Source organism: Podarcis raffonei, chromosome 2 (assembly GCF_027172205.1).
Source record: "Podarcis raffonei isolate rPodRaf1 chromosome 2, rPodRaf1.pri, whole genome shotgun sequence".
Classification (NCBI taxonomy): domain Eukaryota; kingdom Metazoa; phylum Chordata; class Lepidosauria; order Squamata; family Lacertidae; genus Podarcis; species Podarcis raffonei.
The window spans coordinates 1,635,364-1,659,906 of NC_070603.1; the positions used below are offsets into that span (position 1 = coordinate 1,635,364).

Genomic DNA, 24,543 nt, shown 5'->3' on the forward strand with positions numbered 1-24,543 from the left:
AGATTGTCTTCCATGAACAGTTTTAACAGTGAGACTGCGGAAGCCAATTCTGGATCCACATGTCCTTCCACCATGGGGACATAGGTTTCCGGGTGGGAGCTGATCACAGTGAGGGTTTGCCTTTACCTTTATGAACAGTATCAGTAATATCACACAGAGGGCATGGAGACTAGTAATTTACAGGGACCTTAAAACGTCTTGGGCTATGTCTGCTTCATCTGACTTTTTCATTACTTGCTCTAGTGAGCTCTATATGTAGCTTATGTAATTCACAGGGAATTGTTTGTCCTGTCCTGATGAGCATTCCACTTTGACTTCTTTTTAAAAGTGCTGATGTTAGCAACCCATACAAGCAAATATTAACCTTAATGCACCTGTTTACCAATATAATTGGCCATTTGGACAACTGTTTTACAACACCCTTCCCACTTTTTGACTTTGGCACCCACCTTTGCCTATAACCCCCTTTTCCTTTCTTATTAACATTTTCCATTGGTAGCAGTGTGACACACCAAATCTCCATCACTGAACCTTGTTTCCTGTTCTCTTCCCCTTTGACACAACACTCAGATACACACTGAAACATCTTAATGCTTTCTTGAACTTATTTCTTCCTTTCTCCTTTTTCTGTTTTACACAGCTCAGTCAGATTTGGAGTGGCTATCAAAGAAGTCTCTGTGCACATTTGTTGTTGCCTAAGAAACCCTAAACTCCCCATCCAAAAATTCAAACAATAGCCTATAGAATGTGAGAGGAAGGAATGCATTTATGTCCAATCTTAGTCTTACTCAGACTGACTGAAACTGATGGGCACAACTAACTTGAGTCCATTAATTTCAATGGATCTATTATGAGTAGGACTTAACTGGATATTAATTGATCACATGAAATGCTGCATATGACAAAAAGATGGGGGGATCTTTTTGAGAACTACCACAGGTGGCACTGGATAGGAACATTAAATATTTCAGATGGAAGAAGGCCATGATAGGGAAAAGGATTTCAGGAGGAGGATCTGGCTGAAAGATTCCTTTATGCTGCAAATATAAAGCAGAGCTTAAGGTTCATCCCTGGAACCTGTGAAGCAGTAATAAAGACATGTGTCTATACAGAATGGCTTTTCTCTACCAATGCATGGCCAAAGACAACCTGAGATTGGGGGGTGAGGGGTGGCTAGGCTACTATATTATTGGGTCAGGCAGAGGCGCCAAGTTCCACCCAACGTTGGGGGGGCTGTCATGTGCATGTATGATATCAAGCGACACACACACAAGGCCTGGCGAGGCTTGTCGCTATTGCTGCGAGGCCCAAGCCCTCAATATTGGGGAGGGCTCAGCCCCATCCCAACAGACTTTGGGGGCTGAATACACTTCAGCCCTATCAAGTTGGCAGGTCAGGGGTGTGGCCTCCTGAATGGGTTGAGGCATGGGCATAGCCAGGGGGGAGCAGGGATGGGGAGCTACCCCCCTAAATCAATAAAAATGCATAGCTAACTGAGGTTCTGCCCACCCCCCAAAAAATCCTGACTATGCCCATGGGTTGAATCATGAATTTATTTTTCAGTGACTGGTCACTGATGGCATGGGAGTGTGACTGATACATACCGGTGCCCCTTTCTCCCCTGCTGGGCCAGGAGGTCCTTGGTTGCCCCCTCGCCCGGGTAGCCCAATACCCCCAGCTGCTCCCGAGGGACCACGTTCACCAGGGGAACCCTGTTGGAAGAGAACAAATATATATACCCATCTCCTTTTTTGGAGTCCTCACTACTCTAGGTCTCTTTCTGGAGGCAACGGTCATCATTACCAAACCAACACAGGCTGCAATGTCACTTCCAAGCATTCCCGGTGAGACTCACAGCCCTCCCCAGCCTAGATGGTACCGTGTCAGGAAGGCTGCTCTACCTCATCAACAGTCAACACTACTGTGCCCCACAGACCACATATTTGAGGGCTCCTGTCCTCCTTGTAAGCCCCAGAGGAAATGCCAGCCTACTTACTGTGGGGCCTTGAGGACCAGGGGGCCCTTCAGCCCCCTTCAACCCAGTTGGTCCCTGTGAAGGAGACAAAACAATCATTTAGGGAGGGTTCAGAATTGTTCATCTTTTTGAGAGCTGAAGTGAATGGATGTAGCTTCAGTGGCAGAGCACATCCTCTGTACACAGAACGTCCCAGATTCCATCCCCAGCCATTTCCATTTAGGGCTGGGAACAATCAATATAAACAATACTTAGTTAGATGGGTTCATGACCTGAATCAGTCTAAAGCAGCTTCCTTTGTTTTGGTTTCTTGCAAAAATTGATTTAGGATGAAAAGTCAGATTGGTTGCAGGAAGTCTTGGGCAAGGGAGTTCCTCCTCTAGGGTCAGAGGGAAAGAATAACTAACAGACCCAAGCCAAGGTTTAGCTAGCTTCACCCCAAATGTGAAAGCAGGAATGTGCCTCTAGCAGAGTAAAAACAAAACAACGCATTTGTATTTGTGCTTCTGCTTCATTTCTAGGTTCATACACTATGGCAGGTGTTCTCCAGATGTTGTTGAGACTCCAGCTTCCATCAGTTCCAGTCAGCATGGCCAACAGTGAAGGGGGATGGGAGCTGTAGTCCAGCAACATCTGGAGGGCATTATATTGGCTATTTCTGCACTATAGGGTAAGTCTCTCACCAGAGGGTGCAGTGTGCCAAAAAGGGCGACTGAAGGGTGATATGAAAGTAGCTCTAAGAAATAAAGGGAGCTGGTGGGCTAAGTGCTACATCTTCCTCAAATGTGGGCATGATCTCTATGTGTGCAGATTGCTTGAGCTTGATTTGGGGAGAGGTGTGTAGGCAGCATTCAGAAGGGGGGAGGGCTGCATTGAAAACTTCATAATTTGAGGCTCTTAGTTTAAGAAGGAAGGTGATAAGTGAGACACACACATAAACCTTTTGCAGGATATGCCAAAGCTGCAGAAACACCCCCCCACACACACATCAGTCCCTTCTCACCCATGTGACAAACACTTACAGTCTCCCCAGCAGGACCTCGAGCCCCAGTGAAGCCTTTCATTCCAGGAGGGCCATTTTTGCCTGGGATGCCACTAGGTCCAGGATCACCCTAGAAAAAAAATTTGGTTACTATGCAGGGAGAAGGAGAGGTACAAAATCTTGGGAGAAAAATTATGCCCTCTTTGTCCATCTGCATGGGAAATACTTCTGTCCATACTGATATGGGCTGGTTTAGTTTTCCCTCCTGTACTTTAGAGCATAAAGGATATCAGATGTCTTCATGCATGTGTACTTTGCACACAGTCTCATTGCATTGGATTTTGAAGATTTCAGGCTGCAGAAATAAATTGTTAGTTCCCATGTAGGCTTTTACCGAAATGCTGAAACTATATATATAAAAAACCCAGATGCAGCACTTTTGCAACATACATGAAATAGACCCCCTGACATTAACATGGATGTCCATGTTGGGACTACATGAAAGAACTCTGCATGAATGAACAATCCAAATTTCAACAGGGATTCTATTACAGACAGAATTTGGCAGTGTGACAATTCCTGTATTATGATGAAAACCAACAGCTCCCTCTTGAGTGTCTGTGATTTGATACCCCTCTGGTGGTCCCTGAGTAGATATACACCCTTGTCTTTATCTTCATTGCACATTTTCATCTTCAATTCCTTGTTTACATTAATGTATTAAAGAGGCAGAAGCAGTCTCTGTGTAATTTTTGTATGGATGCTTGCATGAGAGATGGAGATTTCCTAGTTGTTGATCCAAACACCAATCTAACTCTGTAAAAAGATCAACTTTTACTGGTTTCAGATTTCCATAAATATGCAAGCTTCACCCTCACTTTCCCTTGGAACCATCCAAACAGATGACCAAAATCTGGTGTTCCACTCTCTCAGAACCTCTCTTCTCCAAGGAATTCTGTACATAATATGAAACCAAATATTTTGCTCAAGAGGTTACATTTAACTAACTAAATTATAATATTTTTATATTTGCAAGTGTGTGCATGTGATTGTTGACTTTTCTTTTCCTTACTTTTCCTCTTTCTCTAAATAAGCCTTCTTTAAATGCATTGACCTTGGTGCTGAAATGATTTTCTCTGGATTTTGATTTTCCTTTCTAAAATCTTCCCCACATGCTGCTCTGTGCAGCAGTTGTTAAGCAACCTTCCCATGTTGTAAATATATTTCACACTCTTTTGTGTTCTGTGTCCTCTGAACTTTGGGATGGTAAATCCAAAGCTCCTTACAGTTTAGTATTTCTAGAGCTGGGCCCAAAGTGAGAGGTTCTTATCAGTTTGGGATAGAAATCCCCCAAAATAGCTGGCAGCGGAGCTATCTTCAGGCTAGGATCAGAGTTTGGTGGCATCTTTGCCCAGATTCATCTTTCTCTTTTTGGTGGGTGGTATTCAAAAGGGCAAGTCCTCCCCCCCATTTGTCACAAGCAGAAAGACATTACTCCAACCCAACACAGGGGAGAGATGGCAGGGAGCTGCCCTCCCTATTCTTGAAGAAATTATCTTTTGCACCATGACAGGAGCTTCCTGTGTAATGTCTTTGATTAACAATTGAAAAGATGAAAAGATGAAGGTAATAATATGTACATTCAATATTAGAAATTTTAAATGTACCGGGAGTTGGTGGGAACACATTAGTAAGAACATTGAACAAAAGAGACTGTATAAGATTCAGTCTGTTTTTATTTGTATGTTTACATAAGATTACTTTAACAATTTCATTTTTTGTTTATATGTTTGTTTTTGTTATGTATGAAACTTAATAAAGCATGGAAAACTTTAAAAAAAATAGGAAGAACTTTCTGACAGAGCTGTTCAACAGTGGATTGAGAGGTTGTGGACTCTCCTTCCTTGGAGGTTTTTAAGCAGAGGTTGGATGGCCATCTCCCAGGGGTGCTTTAGTCGAGAATCCTGCATTGCAGGGGGTTGGACTGGGTACAATTCTATGATTCTATGAAATCCCAGCCTTCATAAATTAATTTAAATTAGCAGTAGGCATTAAAAGATCAGCCTATTTCTTGTTTGTGTAAGATCTGATGTGTTAATTCACAAGTTTCTTACAGTTTGTTATTATAACACACATTTCCCAGGTGAGCACTCACCTTGGCACCTTCCCTTCCAGCGGCACCTGGCAACCCTTGTTCTCCAGGGGGACCGGGGGAGCCTGGGTGGCCTCTCTCTCCCATGGGACCAGTTTCTCCAGAGTTTCCCTGTGGTACGGAGAAGGTACACCACTTGAGAGCAGTTTGGGAGCAAAAACCAGCAGAGACTGCCTGGAGGCACTGGGACAACTGGTGACGGATTTTGCTGGTTCCTAGTTCCCGGTAGGCCTCATGAGACACCACAGTGAGATTGTATCGCACAATGCAGCAACAAGCAGGGCATGATAAAAGATTGCCCCTTTCCACCCAACCACCTCTTTCCTGCACCCGTGATTAAGACAGCTGTGCATGGAGGGTTTTGTTGCTGCTGCTGTTGCTATTGTTGAAAATTATCATGGTTGACAGCCTTGGATAATTCAGTTCCTACATGAATTCTCTTACCTGTCCCCCAGCCCAAGTCATGTACATTAGTGTCCATCATCACATTTTGTGGGTATTGCTGTTAACTATGAACTGCCTGAAGAAGTATTTCTGTTCCTGTATTCGGAACCTATTTCCAATCAATGAGTATTGATAGAGCAAGGGAGTGTGCAATTTCTCTCTAATCACTATAAATCTTGATTGTGTCTTTCCCACTTTTTCTTCTGAACTTGACCCCTTAAAAGGAAAACAGGGAATAAATAGTTCTACCACACTCTGTTTGCAAACATCTTGCGGGGTATCTAACTATCCCCTGGTGGAGATTGATTGCTGAACTGGATAGATCTGCAGCCTACTTTATTCCAATCAAGCAAGACAATTATTATCCTCTTACAGTTGTGAGAAGCTACAAGGCACTGGTGTGTATGTGTGTGTGTCAAACCAGAGTCTCCAACACCTTTCCTCTTGCACCTGCCAGATTCCAGTTCCTCAGACCAGGCCTTATGAATAAAGAAAGTCAGCTAACCTCCCAGCTTGAATATCTTCAGGTGATTTAACAAGACTATTGGGACACACTGACTCCTGCAGTAAACCAGTTGCTCAGTTTGAGCAACTTGTCCCTGAACAGCCAGCAGATTCCTAGCCTCCTTAAACTGATGGCTGATACCTAATCCTTCCCTGTCATTGATCAGCTTTCTAACATTCAGCCCTTTTTATCCTTATCTGCCTGTGCCTCAACTGGACCGAGCTGCAGCCTGACTCAGAGCAAGGCCAAGGCCTGACAGAATCTGCCCTGTGCACAGGATCACACAAAGGAGGTTCTAGACCCCACAGTGAAGTTCTGAACCCCTCATCTCTAGTCAGGCACCACCATCTATTCTTCATCTGGTGGCTACTGATATCTTTTGTTGTTTTGACTGTGATCATGAGAACTAAAGCTTTTCTTCCTTACCTGTGGTCCCACAACTCCAGCAGGTCCTGGTGGGCCAGTTTTGCCATGAAATCCCTAACAAATAACAATAACAATAACAATAACAATAACAATAATAATATTATTTATATCCCACCCATATGGCTGGGTTTCTCCGGCCACTCTGGGTGGTTCCCAACAGAATATTAAAAACACAATAAAACATCAAACATTAAAAACTTCCCTAAACAGGGCTGCCTTCAGATGCCTTCTAAAAGTCAGATAGTTGTTTATTTCCTTGACATGTGATGGGAGGGCATTCCACGGGGCAGGTGCCACTACCAAGAAGGCACCTGCACACCTGGTCCTTCAGGGGCACAGTTAACCCATTCAGGACCAAGGAGTCCTACACACCTGCCCACCCCATCTCCCCAAAAGAGTACTTCTGTCTTGTCAGGATTCAACTTCAATCCATTAGCTGCCATCCATCCTCCAACTGCCTCCAGACACTCACACAGGACCTTCACCGCCTTCACTGATTCTGATTTAAAAGAGAGGTAGAGCTGGGTATCATCCGCATACTGATGAACACCCAGCCCAAACCCCCTGATGATCTCTCCCAGCAGCTTCATATAGATGTTAAAAAGCATGGGGGAGAGGACGGAACCCTGAGGCACCCCACAAGTGATAGCCCAGGGGTCAGAACACTCATCCCCCACCACCACTTTCTGTACATGGCCCAGGAGGGAGTGGAACCACTGTATAACACTGCCCCCAGCTCCCAGCCCCTCGGGACATACCAGAAGGATGTCATGGCCGATGGTATCAAAGCCCGCCAGAGATCATCAACCAGCGTGACCAAGGTAGTTTCAGTCACATGGTGAGGCCTTAATCCTGATTGAAAGGGATCCAAATGGTCCGCATCCTCCAGACATGCCTGGAGTTGTTCAGCAACCACCCCCTCAATCACCTTGCCCAAGAATGGAAGATTTAAGACTGGATGATATTTGGCCATATTGGCTGGGTCCAAAGATGTATTTTTAAGAATCGGTTTAATGACCACCTCTTTCAGTGGGTCTGGGAAGGCTCCCTCACAGAGGGAAGCATTCACCACCCCGCAGAGCCCATCGCCCAGCCCTTCCCAGCTCACTTTTATGAGCCAGGATAAGCAAAGAGACAGGTGGTCGGTTTCACTCGTCCAAGCAGCCTGTCCACATCCTCAGAGGAAACAGATTGGAATTGATCCCATGAAACCGACTAGACAGGACTCTAGCATTCTCCCACCCTGGTCCTGCTCCCATGATGGAGTCTACCTCTTTCCGAATCTGAGTGACTTTATCTGCAAAAAAACTTTGCAAAATCATTGCAGGAGATGTTGGGGTCCTTTCTAGGCCCCAAGGGCAAAGGTGGTTCTGTTAAATTGTGAACCACCTGAAAGAGTCTCCTGCTGCTGTTTTCTGCAGATGCAGCTGAGGCGGTAAAGAAGGTCCTCTTTGCTGTCGCTATCGCCACTTGGTAGGCTTGTGTGCGGTCCAATTCAGAATGAGTTTTCTGCCACCGGCACTCTAGCCGTCTCAGCAATTGTTTCATCGCCCTCAGCCCTGGAGAAAACCACGGGGCTGTCTGGGCTCCATGTACTCAGAGTGTGCACTTCGGAGCCAGACAGTTGATAGCCCCAGTTAACTCCGCATTCCAATGGGTCACTAGGGAATCAGCTGAAAGGCCATCAACATGGGATAAAACATCCCCTACCACTCTCTGGAAACCATTTGGATACATTAAGTGGCAGGGGCGGGCCATCTGAATCGGTTCGCCTAAGGGGAGGGGAAATGAAGGTCAGGATCCAAAGAAATGGCACCAAGCAAGGAGTCCCATGTAGATCTCAATCATGGCCACTCATCCATTCAAAAATGGAACATTTGCTGAGTTTGTTAAGGCACTGCCAAACAACTGCTTGATGTGCCCAGCACTACAGTTGCCTCACCATTTCCATTACTAAACAGAGGTTCAGCTGTTGCCCGATCAGCTAGTTCTGTTCACTTGGAAACTGTATCTTGTTTTCCTTTGCTCCAGCAACAAAGTGGAAGGCACTGTGGAGAGCCAGCAGTGGCATGCAAAGCCCATTAAGACAAAAGGGTGGAGGCTCCCGTGCTGGTATAGGGAGGCCAATAAGAGCGTTTGAGGTTACAGGGAAAGAACACTTGGAATGTATGGCCTTTGCCTAGAGCCGCCAAATGACTAGAACCAACTTTGCACTGTGCTCAAAATGATACTCACCGGCTCACCACGCTGACCTGGATGTCCCGGTAAACCATCCTTCCCAGCAGGGCCCTACAAGCAGCAGGAGTTAAAAGAAAACTCTCAGATGGCCAGGAGGAATCCTTTACCCAAGAATCCCTCCTTAGACAGCTGCAGGCACACTCCAAACACACATCAGAAAGTTTGAAAGTGTGCAAAAGGTTTGTGTCATAGGACTCAGTCTAGTCTACAACTGCCCTTCATGGTACTGCCTACAATACTTTTTGTCTTTTGGTATGAGATTGTTGTGAAACTATGTACCCATTTCACAACGCAACACATGTTGGGCAGCCTGTGCTGAGGCAGATTAATAAAACCAATGCAATAAAGTAATAAAAACCTGTGAGAAAGATTAGTTGTTGGGAAACATTTCAAGCCTATGAAAACCAGATCATGGGTCCTCCAAAAGCAGACAAGGATTGTGCTCTTTCAAGTGCTCTGAATCAAAACATGGGAGGAGAGGGGAAGGCAGTGGAATATGAAGACAACCCAGCTGGACAGCTCCCCAGCCTAAACGCCAGAGAGCAGAGACGGGAATAAGACAACTCGGGCGGGGTTCTTTTAACTGAGATCTAATATGATCAGCCACCTGGTACTCTTCAGGAATCTTCAAAATGAACATTGCAATTTTGTGATAGAAACATGCCTCACAATTTATGTTGGTTCCCCCCTCCCCCATCTCTTTCATACAGTTAGAAGTTGCAGGTAAAATTCATTTTGTCAGAATGTATCGCCTGTGGCAACAACAAACGGGGGTGGGGGTAGATTTCAATTTGAACAAATTTCTTCAGAACTGTTGAACAAAAATTCACCTTCAAACAAATACTGACCAGAAATCAGAAGCTTAGATATCAAAAGGTAGCACTGCCGTGACCATGAACAGACACAAACCCCTGTGTTGCAAAATGTGACAATCTACAAAAATGCAAACGCAATACGCTGGCTAATAACTGTTAGTAAATATATAATCAGTATGATGTCATTCAAAATATAAGAATAAGCCACTTCAAAATAATATATATACCATATAACACATCTCACAAAATATACAAGTAACTACAAGTTGTTATATGTATCAGAGTCAAACAAAGACTATATATATATACACAGACTGGCTTTAAAAGCATTTTTCCTATAGGAGAAGTGAGGCAGGGACTGGCTTCTTAAGATTTGTGAGGAGTACCTCCAAGAAAGAATTAGTTTCTCCCTCCCCATACTACAGTCAAAACCTCAAAGGCAAAAGGGAGTCATTCTGGCTGTCACCACAGGCTCCTCCCCCCTTTGCCCTCACATACTTGGGTCCTATCTTGCAAAGGACACAATATTATCTCAGGCTGTTTCCATAGCAGATGCTTAAACTGGGGTTTGCTTTCTTTGCACTTCTAATTCAAGTGTCGGCCTAAAACAGCTAGACTGTACATTTTTCTTCCACAAGTCACTCTTGTGTTTGAATGCCTCATGGGACGACCGTGGGATACTTACAGGTGGGCCCTTGGGGCCTGGGAATCCATTAGGGCCTTGTGGACCGGAGGGACCCTGAGGAAAGAGAAGGGGAAACGTGATTGTGAGAGGTTTTCTCCATCTTCCTTACCTTGCCTTTGACCTCCTCGTGCCCATCTCTATCACTTAACCTCTTAGACCTCATTGGTGGCATTTGTATTCTTCCATTCAGCTTTTGTTCTTCCCACCCACTGCAGCATGGGTCTGTTTTGTTGTTGTTGTTGTTGTTTAGTCGTTTAGTCGTTTAGTCGTGTCCGACTCTTCGTGACCCCATGGACCAGAGCACGCCAGGCACTTCTGTCTTCCACTGCCTCCCGCAGTTTGGTCAGACTCATGTTTGTAGCTTCGAAGATGCTATCCAACCATCTCATCCTCTGTCGTCCCCTTCTCCTTGTGCCCTCCATCTTTCCCAACATCAGGGTCTTTTCCAGGGAGTCTTCTCTTCTCATGAGGTGGCCAAAGTATTGGAGCCTCAGCTTCACGATCTGTCCTTCCAGTGAGCACTCAGGGCTGATTTCCTTAAGAATGGATACGTTTGATCTTCTTGCAGTCCATGGGACTCTCAAGAGTCTCCTCCGGCACCATAATTCAAAAGCATCAATTCTTCGGCGATCAGCCTTCTTTATGGTCCAGCTCTCACTTCCATACATCACTACTGGGAAAACCATAGCTTTTACTATACGGACCTTTGTTGGCAAGGTGATGTCTCTACTTTTTCCATGGAGTTTTCTTGGCAGGGATACTGGAGTGGCTTGCTGGTTCCTCCTCCAGGTGGATCACGTTTGGTCAAAACTCTCCACTATGACCTGTTCATCTTGGGTGCCCTGCTCGGCATAGTTCATAGCTTCTCTGAGTTCTTCAAGCCTCTTCGCCATGGCAAGGCAGTGATCCATGAAGGGGCATGGGTCTGTTACCTAGCGTAAAACCTCACCCTCCACAACTCTGGTGGCATCTAAAACATCATAGCTTCTTCGGCCAAAGCAGGAAACTGGACTCTGCTGATATCACCCTCTCCAGGGTTCTTTCCCTTGCACTGACCTGATTCCTCAGCTTACCTTTTCCCCAACAATTCCTGGGGCTCCATCGTGGCCTGAATCACCCTGTGGGAAGAAAGCATTGTTGAGGGGTGGCAGAAAAAGATCCCAGCTTTTGATTGCAATAAATGTCGGGGACTAGCATGTAAAGCTGTCTTAGAGGAATAAGGTTGAAGAAGCACTCATTAAGAAGCACTCATTCAGTGGGGGCACAATAAGGACTAGAAATTAATGTGAGTCAAGTAATTCATTCAGATGGCTGACTTGGTGCAGAGTTCCTGCGACTATTCGATTTTGAATAGCACGTTTGAATGCTCTTCCATATCAAAATCTTACTCCCTATGGGGAAAGCAGCAAGTTGGGGAGAGGGTTGTGGTAACTGAGTGTATGGTCTAATATTCTTGTTTTCTTTGTTCATAAATAACCTATAGAATCATAGAATTGTAGAGTTGGAAGGCTTCCCCAGGGTCATCTAGTCCAACCTCCTGCAATGCAGGAATCTCAGCTAAAGCATCCAGAACAGGTGGCCATCCAAGACCTGCTTTAAAAACCTCCATTGAAGGAGAGTCCACCACCTTCCATCCCATGGTCAAACAGCTCTTACCGTCAAAAAGTTCTTCATTTAAATTAACATCATTTAAAAGGAAACTGCACTGTAAGCAAGAAACTGACACAGCAAAAAGAAGCAGTAATCATGGCTAAACCACCCAAAGGATGTACAAGTGATTTCAACAATAGCCTGTGGTGAAACAGTAGTCTCTAGTGAACAGCTCGGCCTCTTAGTAGTAGTGAAATTACATAACTTAGAGATTTGGCGGGGGGGGTGGAGGGGAGAACAAAAACTTTGAAGACAGTTTGGCCTCAGGGCTGTTCCTTAGAAAATATTCTACGCAGAGTCTAGAAAGGTCCTGCTATGAGATCAGTGGAAGCCAACACATAAATTATGTAGATGAGAATAGTGTTGTGCTCCAATGGAGAGCACTGGGCACAGGTGAACAAACAGAGGTCACAGAGAAATGTACAACATGCACAGCATAAAGACAGACATACCTTTGGTCCTGGTTTTCCTGTGGGTCCTGGCAAACCACGTTCACCTGGAAGACCCTAGAAAGGGAGAAATGACACTAATTTCATAGCCTGGTAAATGCCACGTGGGGGCTGCTCCAGACTTTGGAGGTCCCACATGATTTAGAGTGATGAAATTGAGCGACCAGACTGGGTACTTCCAGAAGACAATATCTCTCACTGTCATTACAGCACTTTCATGCTAAACTAGGAATGCAGGAGGATAACTGAGTGAATTGCAACTTTTTTGGGGGGAGGGTATAGCATGTCACGTGACCATGACTTCATGCAAAGCCCCTGCCTGAATAGGTGACTTGCTGCAGGATAAGAGGTGTTAGAGCAGGGGTCAGCAAGGTTTACCTTGCCTGGGCCGGTTCACTCCAGCGGAGGTCCCTCCGTGGGCTCACGCATGCGCCCACAATTTCCAGCATCTGCGCAGAGATGTTTTTCAGAGTCTGCACATGTGCAGGTGCAATTTTTGGCACCACGGAAGCGAGTCCCCACACCGTGCTGCACCAGTTTAGTGCCGCAAGCCGGGACTTGCTGAGTGGGCGGCTCGTGGGTTAAACGACTCCCGTGGGCTGCTTGTGGCCCATGGGCCTTAGGGTGCCTGTGTTAGAGTGTAAGGATTGCAGGCAGGTGTGCACAAAAGGCAAGGTTTCTCCTTTCAGAACTGGTATCTGCACCAGAACAGAAATGAAATGACATCCAAATCCAAAGTGAAGTAACATTTCAAGATTTTAAAGTAATCTTTTTGAATGTCATGTTTGTGTGTTCAAATTTCACACTGAAAGTAGACTTAGAAGTTCTTTTAAAGAATCATAGTGGGTTTTAAGGTAATAATGGTATTAACTCACCAAATTCAACTTTACTTAGAGTCAATTTGGAGGAAGCTGGAGGAAGTACCAATTAATTTGATAAATCAAATATTTCACACACTATCACTTAGCCCCCCCCCAAAAAAACTACTCTAAAAGCTTCCATAATTGAAAAAATGAAGACTGGGAAGAAAATTCAAATGAGAATATAAATTCAAATACTCATGAGCAAATTCAAACCAGGAGGATTTGATTTAGAATTTCAGCTCTATAGTGGACAGCCCCTGATAACATCTACATTCATCAGAACACCATGGCTCCAAGTGGATGGGTGGGTGGGAAATGTTGACTGGTTATGTTAGTGCAATTTTAGAAGAGCATCAAACTTTAGAGCAGGGTGAGAAATGACAGCAAAGTAATTTTTTGTTAGTGTCTATGTATTTGAAATTAAGCAGCCGCCTCCTCCACCCCCAGCTCCACATCAGCACAGGGAAGTGTCTGAGCCAATCCTACCCAGCCCCTGAGTTCTTGGTTGCAGAGACCTATGCTAAGCTTACAGGGTGAAGTTGTTCTGCTATTCTTGAACCTGGTCCCCTCAGCTCTCTTCCATGTGGGCATTGTAAGGTCCCCAATTCAGAGGAGGCAGCTCGGGCAATCTGTCTTTCCTCCATCCTCCTTATACTGAGCTCTCAGGAATTCTAAGACTAGGGCAAAGAAAGATGGTATAAGCATCTGATATGATATATGAGGGGTGGAAAGGGTGCTGAAGGCCCCTGAACTTGAAAGAGGCAGTGGGGCAGCCACTCCTGAAACAACTCTTCCTGGATTCAGAGGTTTATTCCATGTCCTGCCTGGTTGGCCACACTCCTTCTGGGGGCAAGGTGCTTGAGAAAAGGGCAGGCAGTCCAGCTGCAGGCCTTTTTCAGGGAAACTGATTATCAGAACTCATTTCAATCTGGATTCAGTTCTGTTTTTTACCCTGATGACCTTCTCCAGGAAAGATGGCAGGGGTGTCCCTGTCAAGACTCCTAACTCAGCTGCTTTTGAGACTGTTGGTAAGGTATTCTCCTGGATTGTATCCATGGGCTGCAACGCGGAAGCACTGTCTCCCATTGACTTGACCCTCGCTTGCCAGGGAAGCCAGGCAGTTGCAGAGTCACGTTCAGCGATGGTGCCTCAGTCCCTTGGCAGCTGAACTGAGGGCGCTGTGAGCCACTATCTTACCCTGAAGGCTGTTTATGGCCACTTGAGAAGGGCACCCTGCTATCCTCAGTTGCTTGCACTGTTTTAAATGAGGGATTTTAATTGTATTTTTCTTATTCTATCTTTGTAGCAGTACATTTACTGCATTTTGATTCTGTAATTTCTGTAAATTGCTGGGGGTTACACAGGATATTCATTTTTTCTGAATAAATATCACAGAAGATGGCAGTAACCATATTTAGCTCTGGTCCTTGCCATTACCCATCACATTTTAAAAAGTTCTTTTTATTTTAATGATTTCTTGGCCACCCTCCTAGTAAAAGCACTCTCATGGCATTAGTAGAATAAAACAAAAGATCAGTGCTATAGTATTAAAGTTAAAACATTTCATAAGACAGCTTTTATAAAATTAATTGAAACAGGCAATAAGAACAATGTGAAACAGTTTAAAACCAGCAGCAATATAAAACACTAATAAAGCTCAGCATCTTAATTAAAAGTAGCTCAGAATAAATGGTTTTTCAAGACCAATTTAAAAGCTAGCACTGAAGGGGCCCAACATATTTCTGTCCCAATTTTCTAATCAGTATTTTCACATCATTGTAATTGGTTTTTTCAGTAAGTAATTGTATGTTCAAGTGGCATACAGGAACACAGGAATACAGGTGCTTAAATACAGGAAATTGGCCAACTTGGATCTGTATCAATCGAATGATCAATCAATAGGTAGAGACAGAGCGATATAGAGATTGATAGAGATGAGATAGAGATAGAGACAGAGAGAGATAGAGCGCTCCAGTGCAGTAAAATGACAGGCCTTTGGAGTGGTGTCCCTCCCTTGCCCCCATTTGTGGAATGCTCTCCTGGGGGAAACTTGCCTGGCACCACAATATGTTTTTAGGCATTAGTCCAATACATTTTTATTCCCTCGGGCATTCAGTAGCTTAGTTGGTCTCTGCTGTGGTGCTCATCTTTTTTAAAAAAATAATTAAATGTATTTTTATTGAAGATTTTCTTGATTTACAAAGGTATGTGCAATCTCTCTCTCTCTCTCTCTCTCTCTCTCTCTCTCTCTCTCTCTCGTATTTCCCCCCCCCCCATGTAACTTTTTTTTTTTACCAATCGGTTTCAATTGTTGAGACATTAGTAAGAATAGGGGGGAAGAGGTGGAGGGGGGGAAGATGGAGGGGGTGGGGTCGGGTGGTGATGTTTCTATTTTACTTAATATATGTGGGCTTTTGTGTCAGCGTTGCTTGTGCAGGTTCTCTGCTGTTCACTTGTGTTCCTTTGGTGGCGAGAGAGGTTGGGGTTGCCCTAGGGTGTGGCTGTTCATTTGTGGTTGGCTGTGGTGGTCTTTGTTTTCATGTGTGAGTGGGGTGGGTGGGTGTTTTGGATCAGGTTAGCCATATTGAGTTGTATGCTGTTGGTGGATTTTTGTCAATGTCTTGTTGGGCTGTGTATGTGATAAAGGGGAGCCATACTGGGGTGAAGGCTGTTAGTTTCTGTTTGTGCCACTGTGCAGTGCTTTGAGTCACAAGACTCTGTTTACATTCCAGAGACATTCCAGACTGTTGGAAGTTTCACGGAAGACAGGAGACAGATGTGATGTTTACTGGTTTCCTGTTCCTTTGTGTTACAGTTGCTCTCTGCTTTCACAGAGAGAGCATGTTTATTCCTTTCCTGTCTGCGTAGTTAGAAATAAAATGCTCTTTGCAATGTAGCTCATACTATCTCGGCTCCTTCCCTGCGTGCTGGATATTCTGCGTAATGGGGAAACGTGCTTGGAGCCTCATCAAAGGCTCAGGTCTTTAATCACGTTGGAGGACTTGACCGGAAGAGTCACTCGGTCGAACGCAAGTCCGACAAAGGCGTCTTCTTCTATTTGTCCCCGTGTCAGTTTCAGTTTATTGGTTAATTTTTCTAGTAAGGCTATTTCCCATACTCGGAGCTCCACTGGGTTGTGGGGGGCGGAGGCTGTGGCTCCCTCGGTAGGCGTGCCGGACACCCCGGTTTCCCTCTGGTGGTGGTGCTGGCAGCAGTGGAGGCAGAAGCGGTGGGGTCTGGGCTCATTTCTCTCCTTCCCCTCCTGCTTCCGTGCTGGCTCCGAGGTCCTCCTGAACTTGGAGCTCCGGGTGGCTGGGTGGTCCCGGTTTGGTCAAGGTCATGGGGGGTCCTGTGGTTTGCTCTGGGTGCCCCCAGTTCCTCTCTGGTATTGGTGCTGGTAACAACACCAGCGGTGCTGGCAGCAGCAGTTCCAGCAGCCCAGGAGCCAGCCAGGTAGCTTTGTAGGTTCTGGCTGGCTTCAGGAGCTGCCCGTTGCCGTGGCGTCCGCCATGCTGCCTTAACCGGAAGTCCCCTGGTGCTCATCTTTTAGTGAGGTGAGGTAGGTCTTGTTCAATGCATTGTGTTGTTGGATGAACATATTATGATTTTTGAATTGTTCACTGTTTCAAATTGTCTGGTTTTAAAGCTATTTTTTCTGTTTGTATTTTATCTTGTTATGCTGCTTTGAGACCTTTTTGTACAAAGCAACTAAAAGAGGTTAATAACAATAAAAATAAGCTGTGCTGTCACATTGGGTAAAAGCTCACCGGGGGACCCCGTTGTCCCGTCTGCCCAGCCTGGCCAGCTTTGCCCTGTGAAACATAAAGAGAAACAGAAGATGAAACAGAAAAGTAGGGTACCCATACATGCTCTCATTATGGAGATGGCACCGTGCCTCAGCACTTTGGTCATCCAGAGGCCTCTGTCAATCTAGGACGCTCCACTCACCAGAGTCCTGTCTTGCCCAGAGATGCTGTCTTCCTTTCAGCTCCAATTCATCTCTTGATTACGCAAACTGGAGATGGGGACCCTATTGCCCTGCAGATGTTGTCAGCCTACAACTTGCATCATCATCGCCAATGTGAGGGATGATGGGAGGCCAAGTTTGGAAGGGGTGACTTAGCTCAGATGCAGGCTTGCACCTGAAAATCATGCCTTCTGCCCTGGCAAGCCTTATCTTCAATCCTAGATGCGTAAGGACTGAGGAAAAGCACTCTGCACATGCTCAGATGCACTTTTATCTTGGTTTCATAAATTTCAGAACTAAGCCCTTGACTTTGAAATCAGGTTTCAGGGTTGAACCCCAAATCAGATTAAGCCCTAGTACATTGCAAGGCGTGGGCCAGAAAACCCTATTAAAAAGACTGAAGGCCTTGTTCTCTGACACCCATATTTGCCACCAAGGATGGAGAGAGGCAAGAAAGTGCCCAAGGGGAGAAGGGTCCCCTGGTGTGCACCTCCTATTTAGGGAAGTTTTTAATGTTTGATCTTGTCGCTTTTTTATTATTAATATTCTGTTGGGAGCTGCCCATAGTGGCTGGGGAAACCCAGACAGATGGGCGGGGTATAAATAAAAAATTATGATGATGATGATGAACATGGATTGGTGCCAATTACTTAATGATATGAAGGGAAACATAGAAATTCTAAAATAGTAAAATTATAATTCCATAGCTTATACAGTGGTACCTCGGGTTACAAACACTTCAGGTTACAGACTCCACTAACCCGGAAGTAGTACCTCGGGTTAAGAACTTTACCTCAGGATGAGAACAGAAATCACACGCCGGCGGCAGCGGGAGGCCCCATTAGCTAAAGTGGTACCTCAGGCTAAGAACTGTTTCAGGTTAAGAATGGACCTCCGGAACGAATTAACTACGTAACCAGAGGTACCAATGTAGTGGCCTTTCCTCCATCTGGCTCTGCCATGCCACTCTCTTAATCTCACTGGCTTCTCTTTTCTTTGCTATCTTTCAACTATCTCACAACTTCTCATGAGGCAAGTCAATCGAAAAATCAAGTTTCCCTAAAAAAAGCTCAGCAACTTACTTTTTGAAATATGGCAGCCCTACCATACCTACAAACCCTGGATGTACCTTCCATTCACATGGCGCTTTCCAGATGTGGCCCCTGTTTCCCATGGCTCCACTCACCCGTTTGCCTTTTTCTCCAATGAGGCCCAGAGGCCCTGGAAATCCAGTTGAGCCCTGCAGGAAAACCACACTGTCTCAGTAAAGCAGATGACGACCAGGGACATGTCATCCTTCCTTTACCTCAGAAATCTCCTCATACTCACCTTAGGTCCCTGGCGTCCAGGGTATCCTGGTAGGCCTGGCACCCCCAATTTCCCCTGCAAAAATAGAAGATCAAAGTCTTAAAGTGCCCCCCAAAACAGTGGCATAGCATGTGGGGGGCCACGGGGATGGTGACTTCCAGGAGCAAAATTATGAGAGGGCCGCAACCAGGCACCCCCACAACAGGTTCCCAACGGAGCTCCTGCCACCTTCTGGAGCCACACAGAAGCAAGCCATGCCTGGGCCGGGCCCTCAACCTTCATCCTTTGGGGCTGGGGCAGTGCCTCCTTCTTGGATGCCTGTGTGTACCCTGCCCCTGGACTGGCCAGAGGCGCTGACTCTCCTGGCCTGCGAGGCGGTGAGGTCTGGGGAACGCTGGGTGCCAGTGGGAGCAGTGGCCCAGACCCAGGCCCAGGCCCAGGGAGGAGGAGGCTGCGGTGGGGGCTGAGCCACGGTAGCTGCGGAAGGAGCAGTGGCAGCTCCACTTGGCACTCCTGGCACTGGCCTCCCCAGCAGTGAGGGGTCATGGCCAGCAGGCAACAGTGGGCCATGCAAGGGCAGCCCTGAGCTCTCCTAGCATGGATGCCCACCAGTGTGCCCCCCACCCCCATGCCTTGCCACTGCCACCCATATGCCACCCAGCCGGGTCAAGGGGGAGGGGGCCATGGCCGACCACCCAGGAGGGAGGGAGGCAAGAAAGGGCTCAAGGGGGGAAAGGGCCCCCTGGTGTGCACCTCCATCCCAGCTGCCCCCCAGGGGGCTCAACACTTTCCCCACCCCAGGCATCGGTAACCCATGCTACACCACTGCAAAAAAGGACTAGACAAGTCCTTGAAAGTGGGTAGAGAAGAAAACTGGGTGCAAAGTAGTGTGAACCCAGTGTAAAGCAGCTAGCTACCTATTCCCAGGTAAGATCCTCCCCCTATTGTGTGGGCAGGTGGTCCCTCCCCCTACCTGGCCTGATCACTTTGGCAACGCCTCCCCAGGTGGGATTGGGCAACTGGCTGAGGTAGGCGGAGACCTCCAGGTATCCCACCTGGGGAAGGCAAAGCCAAGCCTGTGCTAATGGTGCCCCAGGGGGCTGAGCGCGACCAAGCAAAGGGTGCCCCCCATTTAATGTGGGGAGCGGTCATTCCTAAAATTAGACACAGGGAGGGTGATGGGGCAATGACTCACCTTCTCACCAGCTGGCCCAGAAGAACCAGATTCCCCCACAGGTCCTGCCTGCCCTTTCAGCCCCTCAGGGCCATCCTCACCACGTACACCCAATGGGCCAGCATCACCCTGTCAGAAATAAAAACAAAAGGGTGGTTGTAGCAGAATCCGGGGGTAAAAATATTGGGAGGTCAGAGATTTACAGATTCCCCAGTATAAGAACTGGAGTCATTTAGGAAAATGATGCAGGTAAGCATATATTAGCTTGCTTTACAAATGTGTTAAACTGTGTGATTAGCACACTCAAAGTTCTCAAACGTACAGAACCATTAGCATATAGGGAAGGGTATCGCTCACCCGGTCACCTTTTGGCCCCATGTCACCCTTGAAACCAGGAAATCCATCTTCTCCCTATAAAGAGACAACAGGTAGCTGGAGCAGTAGAAGTGCCCAGGTCTCTAACTTTGACACTGAGGTGTGGCATCAAGAAGCATACATATTCACACTACCAGTGTCCACAACTTCTCTGCTGTACTAGCTGCCCAATTTGGGTGATGCTCAGAGAGCCTTCCCTTTTACCTTTTACCTTTTACCTTTTACCAAAACCTCCCCTCACAATCCTTGCCAACACCACAAACCCTCCAAAGGACCCAAATGGAACTCCTTCAAGAGCAGAAGTGGAGGGCTGAGCCACACAACTGCTCCTGGAGGATGACTGGGAAGTGTTGGAATATTCCAGTTTTCTGAGAGGGTAAGGGGTCCCTCTCAGGACCCGAGTGGCCAGAGACTGGTACAAATTGCCTGTATTAGGCCAATTAGCTGGCAAACCTGCTAGCAGAACTACTAACTGAAATTTACTTGCAAAATTTTGAATGCAGATTCTCCTGAACATCTTCACTTTTCCCAGTTACAAATTGTTGGCAATTATAAGAATTTTAGAAAACAAAGAAGATGTTAAATTTGGCAGGTAGACACTTAACAACATTACTTTATAATTCATCAGGAAGAAATAAAATCTCAGCTTGTTTAAAAAAGAACACTCCAGTGAGCTACCTGGCCGCTGAATTCTGCACTAGCTGAAGTTTCCAAACCATCTTCAGAGGCAGCCACATTGCAGTAATCTAACCTTGAGGCTACCAGAGCATAGACAACCCAGATTATTCCCCAGATTAAACTTCCATAATTTGTTACATGGTGTACAACAAGTAGAGAAAGCAGGAACAGACAAGTCATATCCGGAGATTAGAAGAAATCCATGAGATCTGTTGTCTGAAATAGATCCCTCACCTAAAAACTCACCTTCTCACCTTTGCTACCTTTGAGGCCCCTCATGCCAAATGCCCCCTGCGGAAACATGGAAAGGTACAACAGTGTTAGCCAGAAGAATTAATAGCATCAAGTGTTAAAAAAGTATTTATTTATTTGACAATAGATGCATATTGTTAAAGAAAAAACCATTTGAATGATTTAACACATTTGATTAAAAAATAGAAATAGCTGCTATTCACAAGCCTTAGTCCAATAATCCACTAACCTTAGTCTAAAAATAAAGTACCAGTATTCTTGACAAAACATGTAAATTAGATTTTCCGTATATCTTACTACACCAGTACATGATTTAACAACAAAAATTATTTCAGCCAAAGAGTCATAAATCTGCCAACCCGCTCTGATCTGAAACAAATCGGTTAATTTAACCATACAGACTGTGCCCCAGCCTTAGTGAACCAGTCCTGCACATTGGGGGGGTTTGGGGGATTGTGTTCCAGTTGTAAGCAATAGTTATACAGGCTGCACTTACTAAACTGAGTACCATCTCTCTGACATCTGTCGGTATTGCATCCTTACTAGGTAAAAAAAGGATGGTTAAGCCCAGTCAAAGGTGACTATGGGGTGTGGCACTCCTCCTGCTTCAGGCCGAGGGAGCCGGCGTTTGTCCACAGACAGCTTTCCGGGTCATGTGGCCAGCATGACTAAACCGCTTCTGGCATAACAGGACACCGTGACGGAAACCAGAGCACATGGAAATGTTTACCTTCCCGCTGCAGTGGTATCTATTTATCTACTCACACTGGTGTGCTTTCGAACTGCTAGGTTGACAGAAACTGGGACAGAGCAATGGGAGCTCACTGATCGGCAAGCCGAAGAGGCTTGGTGGTTTAGACCACAGCACCACCCATGTCCCTGCATCCTTATTACAACCAAATAAGAAGACCAGTGGGTCTACTGGCAGAATATATGCCATAATTGTTTCAATTTCTTTAACAATATCAATCCCGAAATTTGTTTTATTTTAAGACAGTACCAGAAAATATTTAAGATGTGTGTGTTAGGCATCTTACATCTCCAACACTGACCATTTTATACACACAGTGAAGATGTTTTGATGTTAAATAAGATCTAAAAATCATTTTATAGAATCTTCCTTCGAGGTTAACAATGACCCATTCTGCCACACCCATCTCCATGTATTTGTTGGCATTTCAAATTCACCGAGTCTTCCTAAAGAACCACACTCAGTAATTAAGGTATGAATACTGTTTCTAAGTTGCAAATATTGGATGAGCGGTTTTTACAGCTTCAGAGATGATAGAGATATTAAAACAGCTGATCAATTCTTAACAAAAAAATCCACTATCGTCTTATACAAATGTTTATTAGCAGCAAACCAGTTTGATACACAGATATTGAAGGAGGAATGGAATAAAGATTTGAGATTTCGGTCTCGACCAAGCAATGGGAAAATGTATTAAGTTCTATAACAAGGGTGTCTCTGGACTTTAAACTAAGAGTCAAGCAACAAACAGTATTATTCAGAACTTACTGGACTCCGTTATGTCTGGCAGAGGTAATAAAGAGATGATCAACATGACTGTACAGAATAATCTTAAATTTGCAGAGGAAAATATTCCTTTGAATTACCAGTATATACCCAATTATTTACCCAGTACATGGAATCTAACAAAGGGGCAACTCTACATTAAATAGAGATTTTTGAACTGCTCTGGGTCTTTCACCAAAAACATCTACAAAAACCTTTAGCCAATTGTAGAAGATTTAAGTGAATTCCCAAAGGTAAATTCAAAAATAAAATTATTATTTTTGGCAACATCATCATTTTTAGACTGCTGTTTCCCCAACTATTCCCCCAACTATGAAGTAATTAAATGTGACCAATATGCAATTTTCCCCTTAAACTATTTGCTTATGTTCAAGGCTAGCTTTTCAGATTTTGTATGGTTGCTCTATTTGTTTACAAATAGTGTGACATCATCTGTATATGAGCTAATTTTAAATTCTTCTGACCAATTTTAGCTACATTATTTGTAGCATTTGATCTAATAATTTCCACTAAAGGTTCAATAAATAATGCAAACTAAATAGTGGGGATTGTGGCTTGTATTAAAGATGCAGTACCAATGGATGCTCTTGTACCTCTTTTAAAACAAAATAAGTGCAAGTTAACTCAATTTATGGAATGTGCGCAGAGAGAGCTCAAGGGAGCTCTATGCTAGATCTGGGATAACATGAGCAGATACTGAGTCTGGAAAGACAAGGCCAAGAAGTCAGGTATGAAGAGGTACCAAAGGCTTGAGTATCTTGCACACAAGAACCTTACATAACCTGAGTACGGCTGGATAGCACAGTTGGTTAGAGCACTGTGCTGATAATGCCAAGGTTGCAGGTTCGATCCCCATATGGCCAGTTGCATATTCCTGCATTGCAGTGGGTTGGACTAGATGATCTGCAGGGTCCCTTCCAACTCTACAATTCTATGATGATTCAATAATTCTTGCTTGTAATGGCATTGGTTTTCGTTAGGTTTACTTCCAAGACTGCAGCTGTAAATTGAGGATCCAGTAGCATGTGGCAGTGTGGTGGGGGGAGAAAACCCAGCCGTGATTCTCATTCTGGGTTAAAGAACTTGGTAAAAGGAGGCAACAAGGACCTACCTTGACTCCACGGGGACCTGGGTAGCCTATTGGACCTGCTGCACCAGACAGACCCTGGAGGAAAAAAGGTTGTTCTTTTTTTCAATCAGTCTCTCTTATTGGCATACAGAGGACACAAAAATTTATAAGTCAAAGCATTAAATTGGAGTCTATTCATAAAAGGAGATACTTTAAGATAGAACTAATACATGCTAAGATTTAAAAGTCTTATAGTGATATCATTTCATGGTATATCTCAGACATTTTGCTACATTCTCCCTGATGTCACGCCTCAACTGTTCAGAAGAGAGGAAACTGTGGAGAAATCAGAGCAATTTAACCTTAAATATTTGTCACAGATTTTTGTGTAAAACAGCCAGTAAAATAAGACATGCAATGGCTTTGACTTGTCTTTTACCACAAGGACAAGGACCTTCTGAATATGGAATTTTTGAGAATCTTCCCTGCAGGACTGCAGTTGACATGACTTTACATGTTGCAAGGGAGAAGCTCTGTGTTGGCGGGGATCATACAGGTGATGTAAACATGGAGTGGCCTCAACAGAGAGCAAGATTTTTTGGCTGCTCTACTGAGATTTTGGAATTCAGTCTCTAGAAATCTGTACTTAATTGTTTGAAAAGCTTCTAACAGTGGGAGCAAAAGCAATGAGATAGATTTATTAAAAGATGCACCCCAAAACATTTCTTGAAGACACTAATATTAAAATGACCTAGTCTATACTATGTCTGAGGAAGAGAGCAAGGGACAATCTTCAGGTCCCTCCGTAGCATGTAGACTCAGGCTTTTACCTGTGCTCCTTTCTCCCCAGCTGGCCCTTCTCTTCCAGGATGACCCTGAAAAGAAACGTAGAAGACACCGATGAAAGATACAGCTGCTTGAAGAGGTGATGCCTAATTAAAGATACTGCAGCCCTCAACAAAGAGCCATTGGACATGGAATATGCTCCCCCCCCCCACA

General features: G+C 45.1%; 1 protein-coding gene across 7 annotated transcripts in view; it reads right to left on the reverse strand.

Moving 5' to 3' along the window:
• COL5A3 (collagen type V alpha 3 chain) overlaps positions 1 to 24,543 on the reverse strand; it is a 128,292-nt gene that overhangs the window by 23,596 nt on the left and 80,153 nt on the right. For all 7 annotated transcript variants that reach the window (XM_053369420.1, XM_053369417.1, XM_053369409.1 and 4 more), the window contains 17 exons: positions 24,375 to 24,419; positions 23,587 to 23,640; positions 20,933 to 20,977; positions 19,991 to 20,044; positions 19,655 to 19,762; positions 18,481 to 18,534; positions 18,338 to 18,391; positions 16,952 to 16,996; positions 12,325 to 12,378; positions 11,296 to 11,340; positions 10,223 to 10,276; positions 8,720 to 8,773; positions 6,485 to 6,538; positions 5,113 to 5,220; positions 2,998 to 3,087; positions 1,997 to 2,050; positions 1,605 to 1,712 (listed from right to left, as the gene is read on the reverse strand). In XM_053369420.1, the coding sequence (XP_053225395.1) occupies positions 1,605 to 1,712; positions 1,997 to 2,050; positions 2,998 to 3,087; positions 5,113 to 5,220; positions 6,485 to 6,538; positions 8,720 to 8,773; positions 10,223 to 10,276; positions 11,296 to 11,340; positions 12,325 to 12,378; positions 16,952 to 16,996; positions 18,338 to 18,391; positions 18,481 to 18,534; positions 19,655 to 19,762; positions 19,991 to 20,044; positions 20,933 to 20,977; positions 23,587 to 23,640; positions 24,375 to 24,419 (1,080 nt within the window). The remainder of the gene's footprint in view (positions 1 to 1,604; positions 1,713 to 1,996; positions 2,051 to 2,997; positions 3,088 to 5,112; positions 5,221 to 6,484; positions 6,539 to 8,719; positions 8,774 to 10,222; positions 10,277 to 11,295; positions 11,341 to 12,324; positions 12,379 to 16,951; positions 16,997 to 18,337; positions 18,392 to 18,480; positions 18,535 to 19,654; positions 19,763 to 19,990; positions 20,045 to 20,932; positions 20,978 to 23,586; positions 23,641 to 24,374; positions 24,420 to 24,543) is intronic.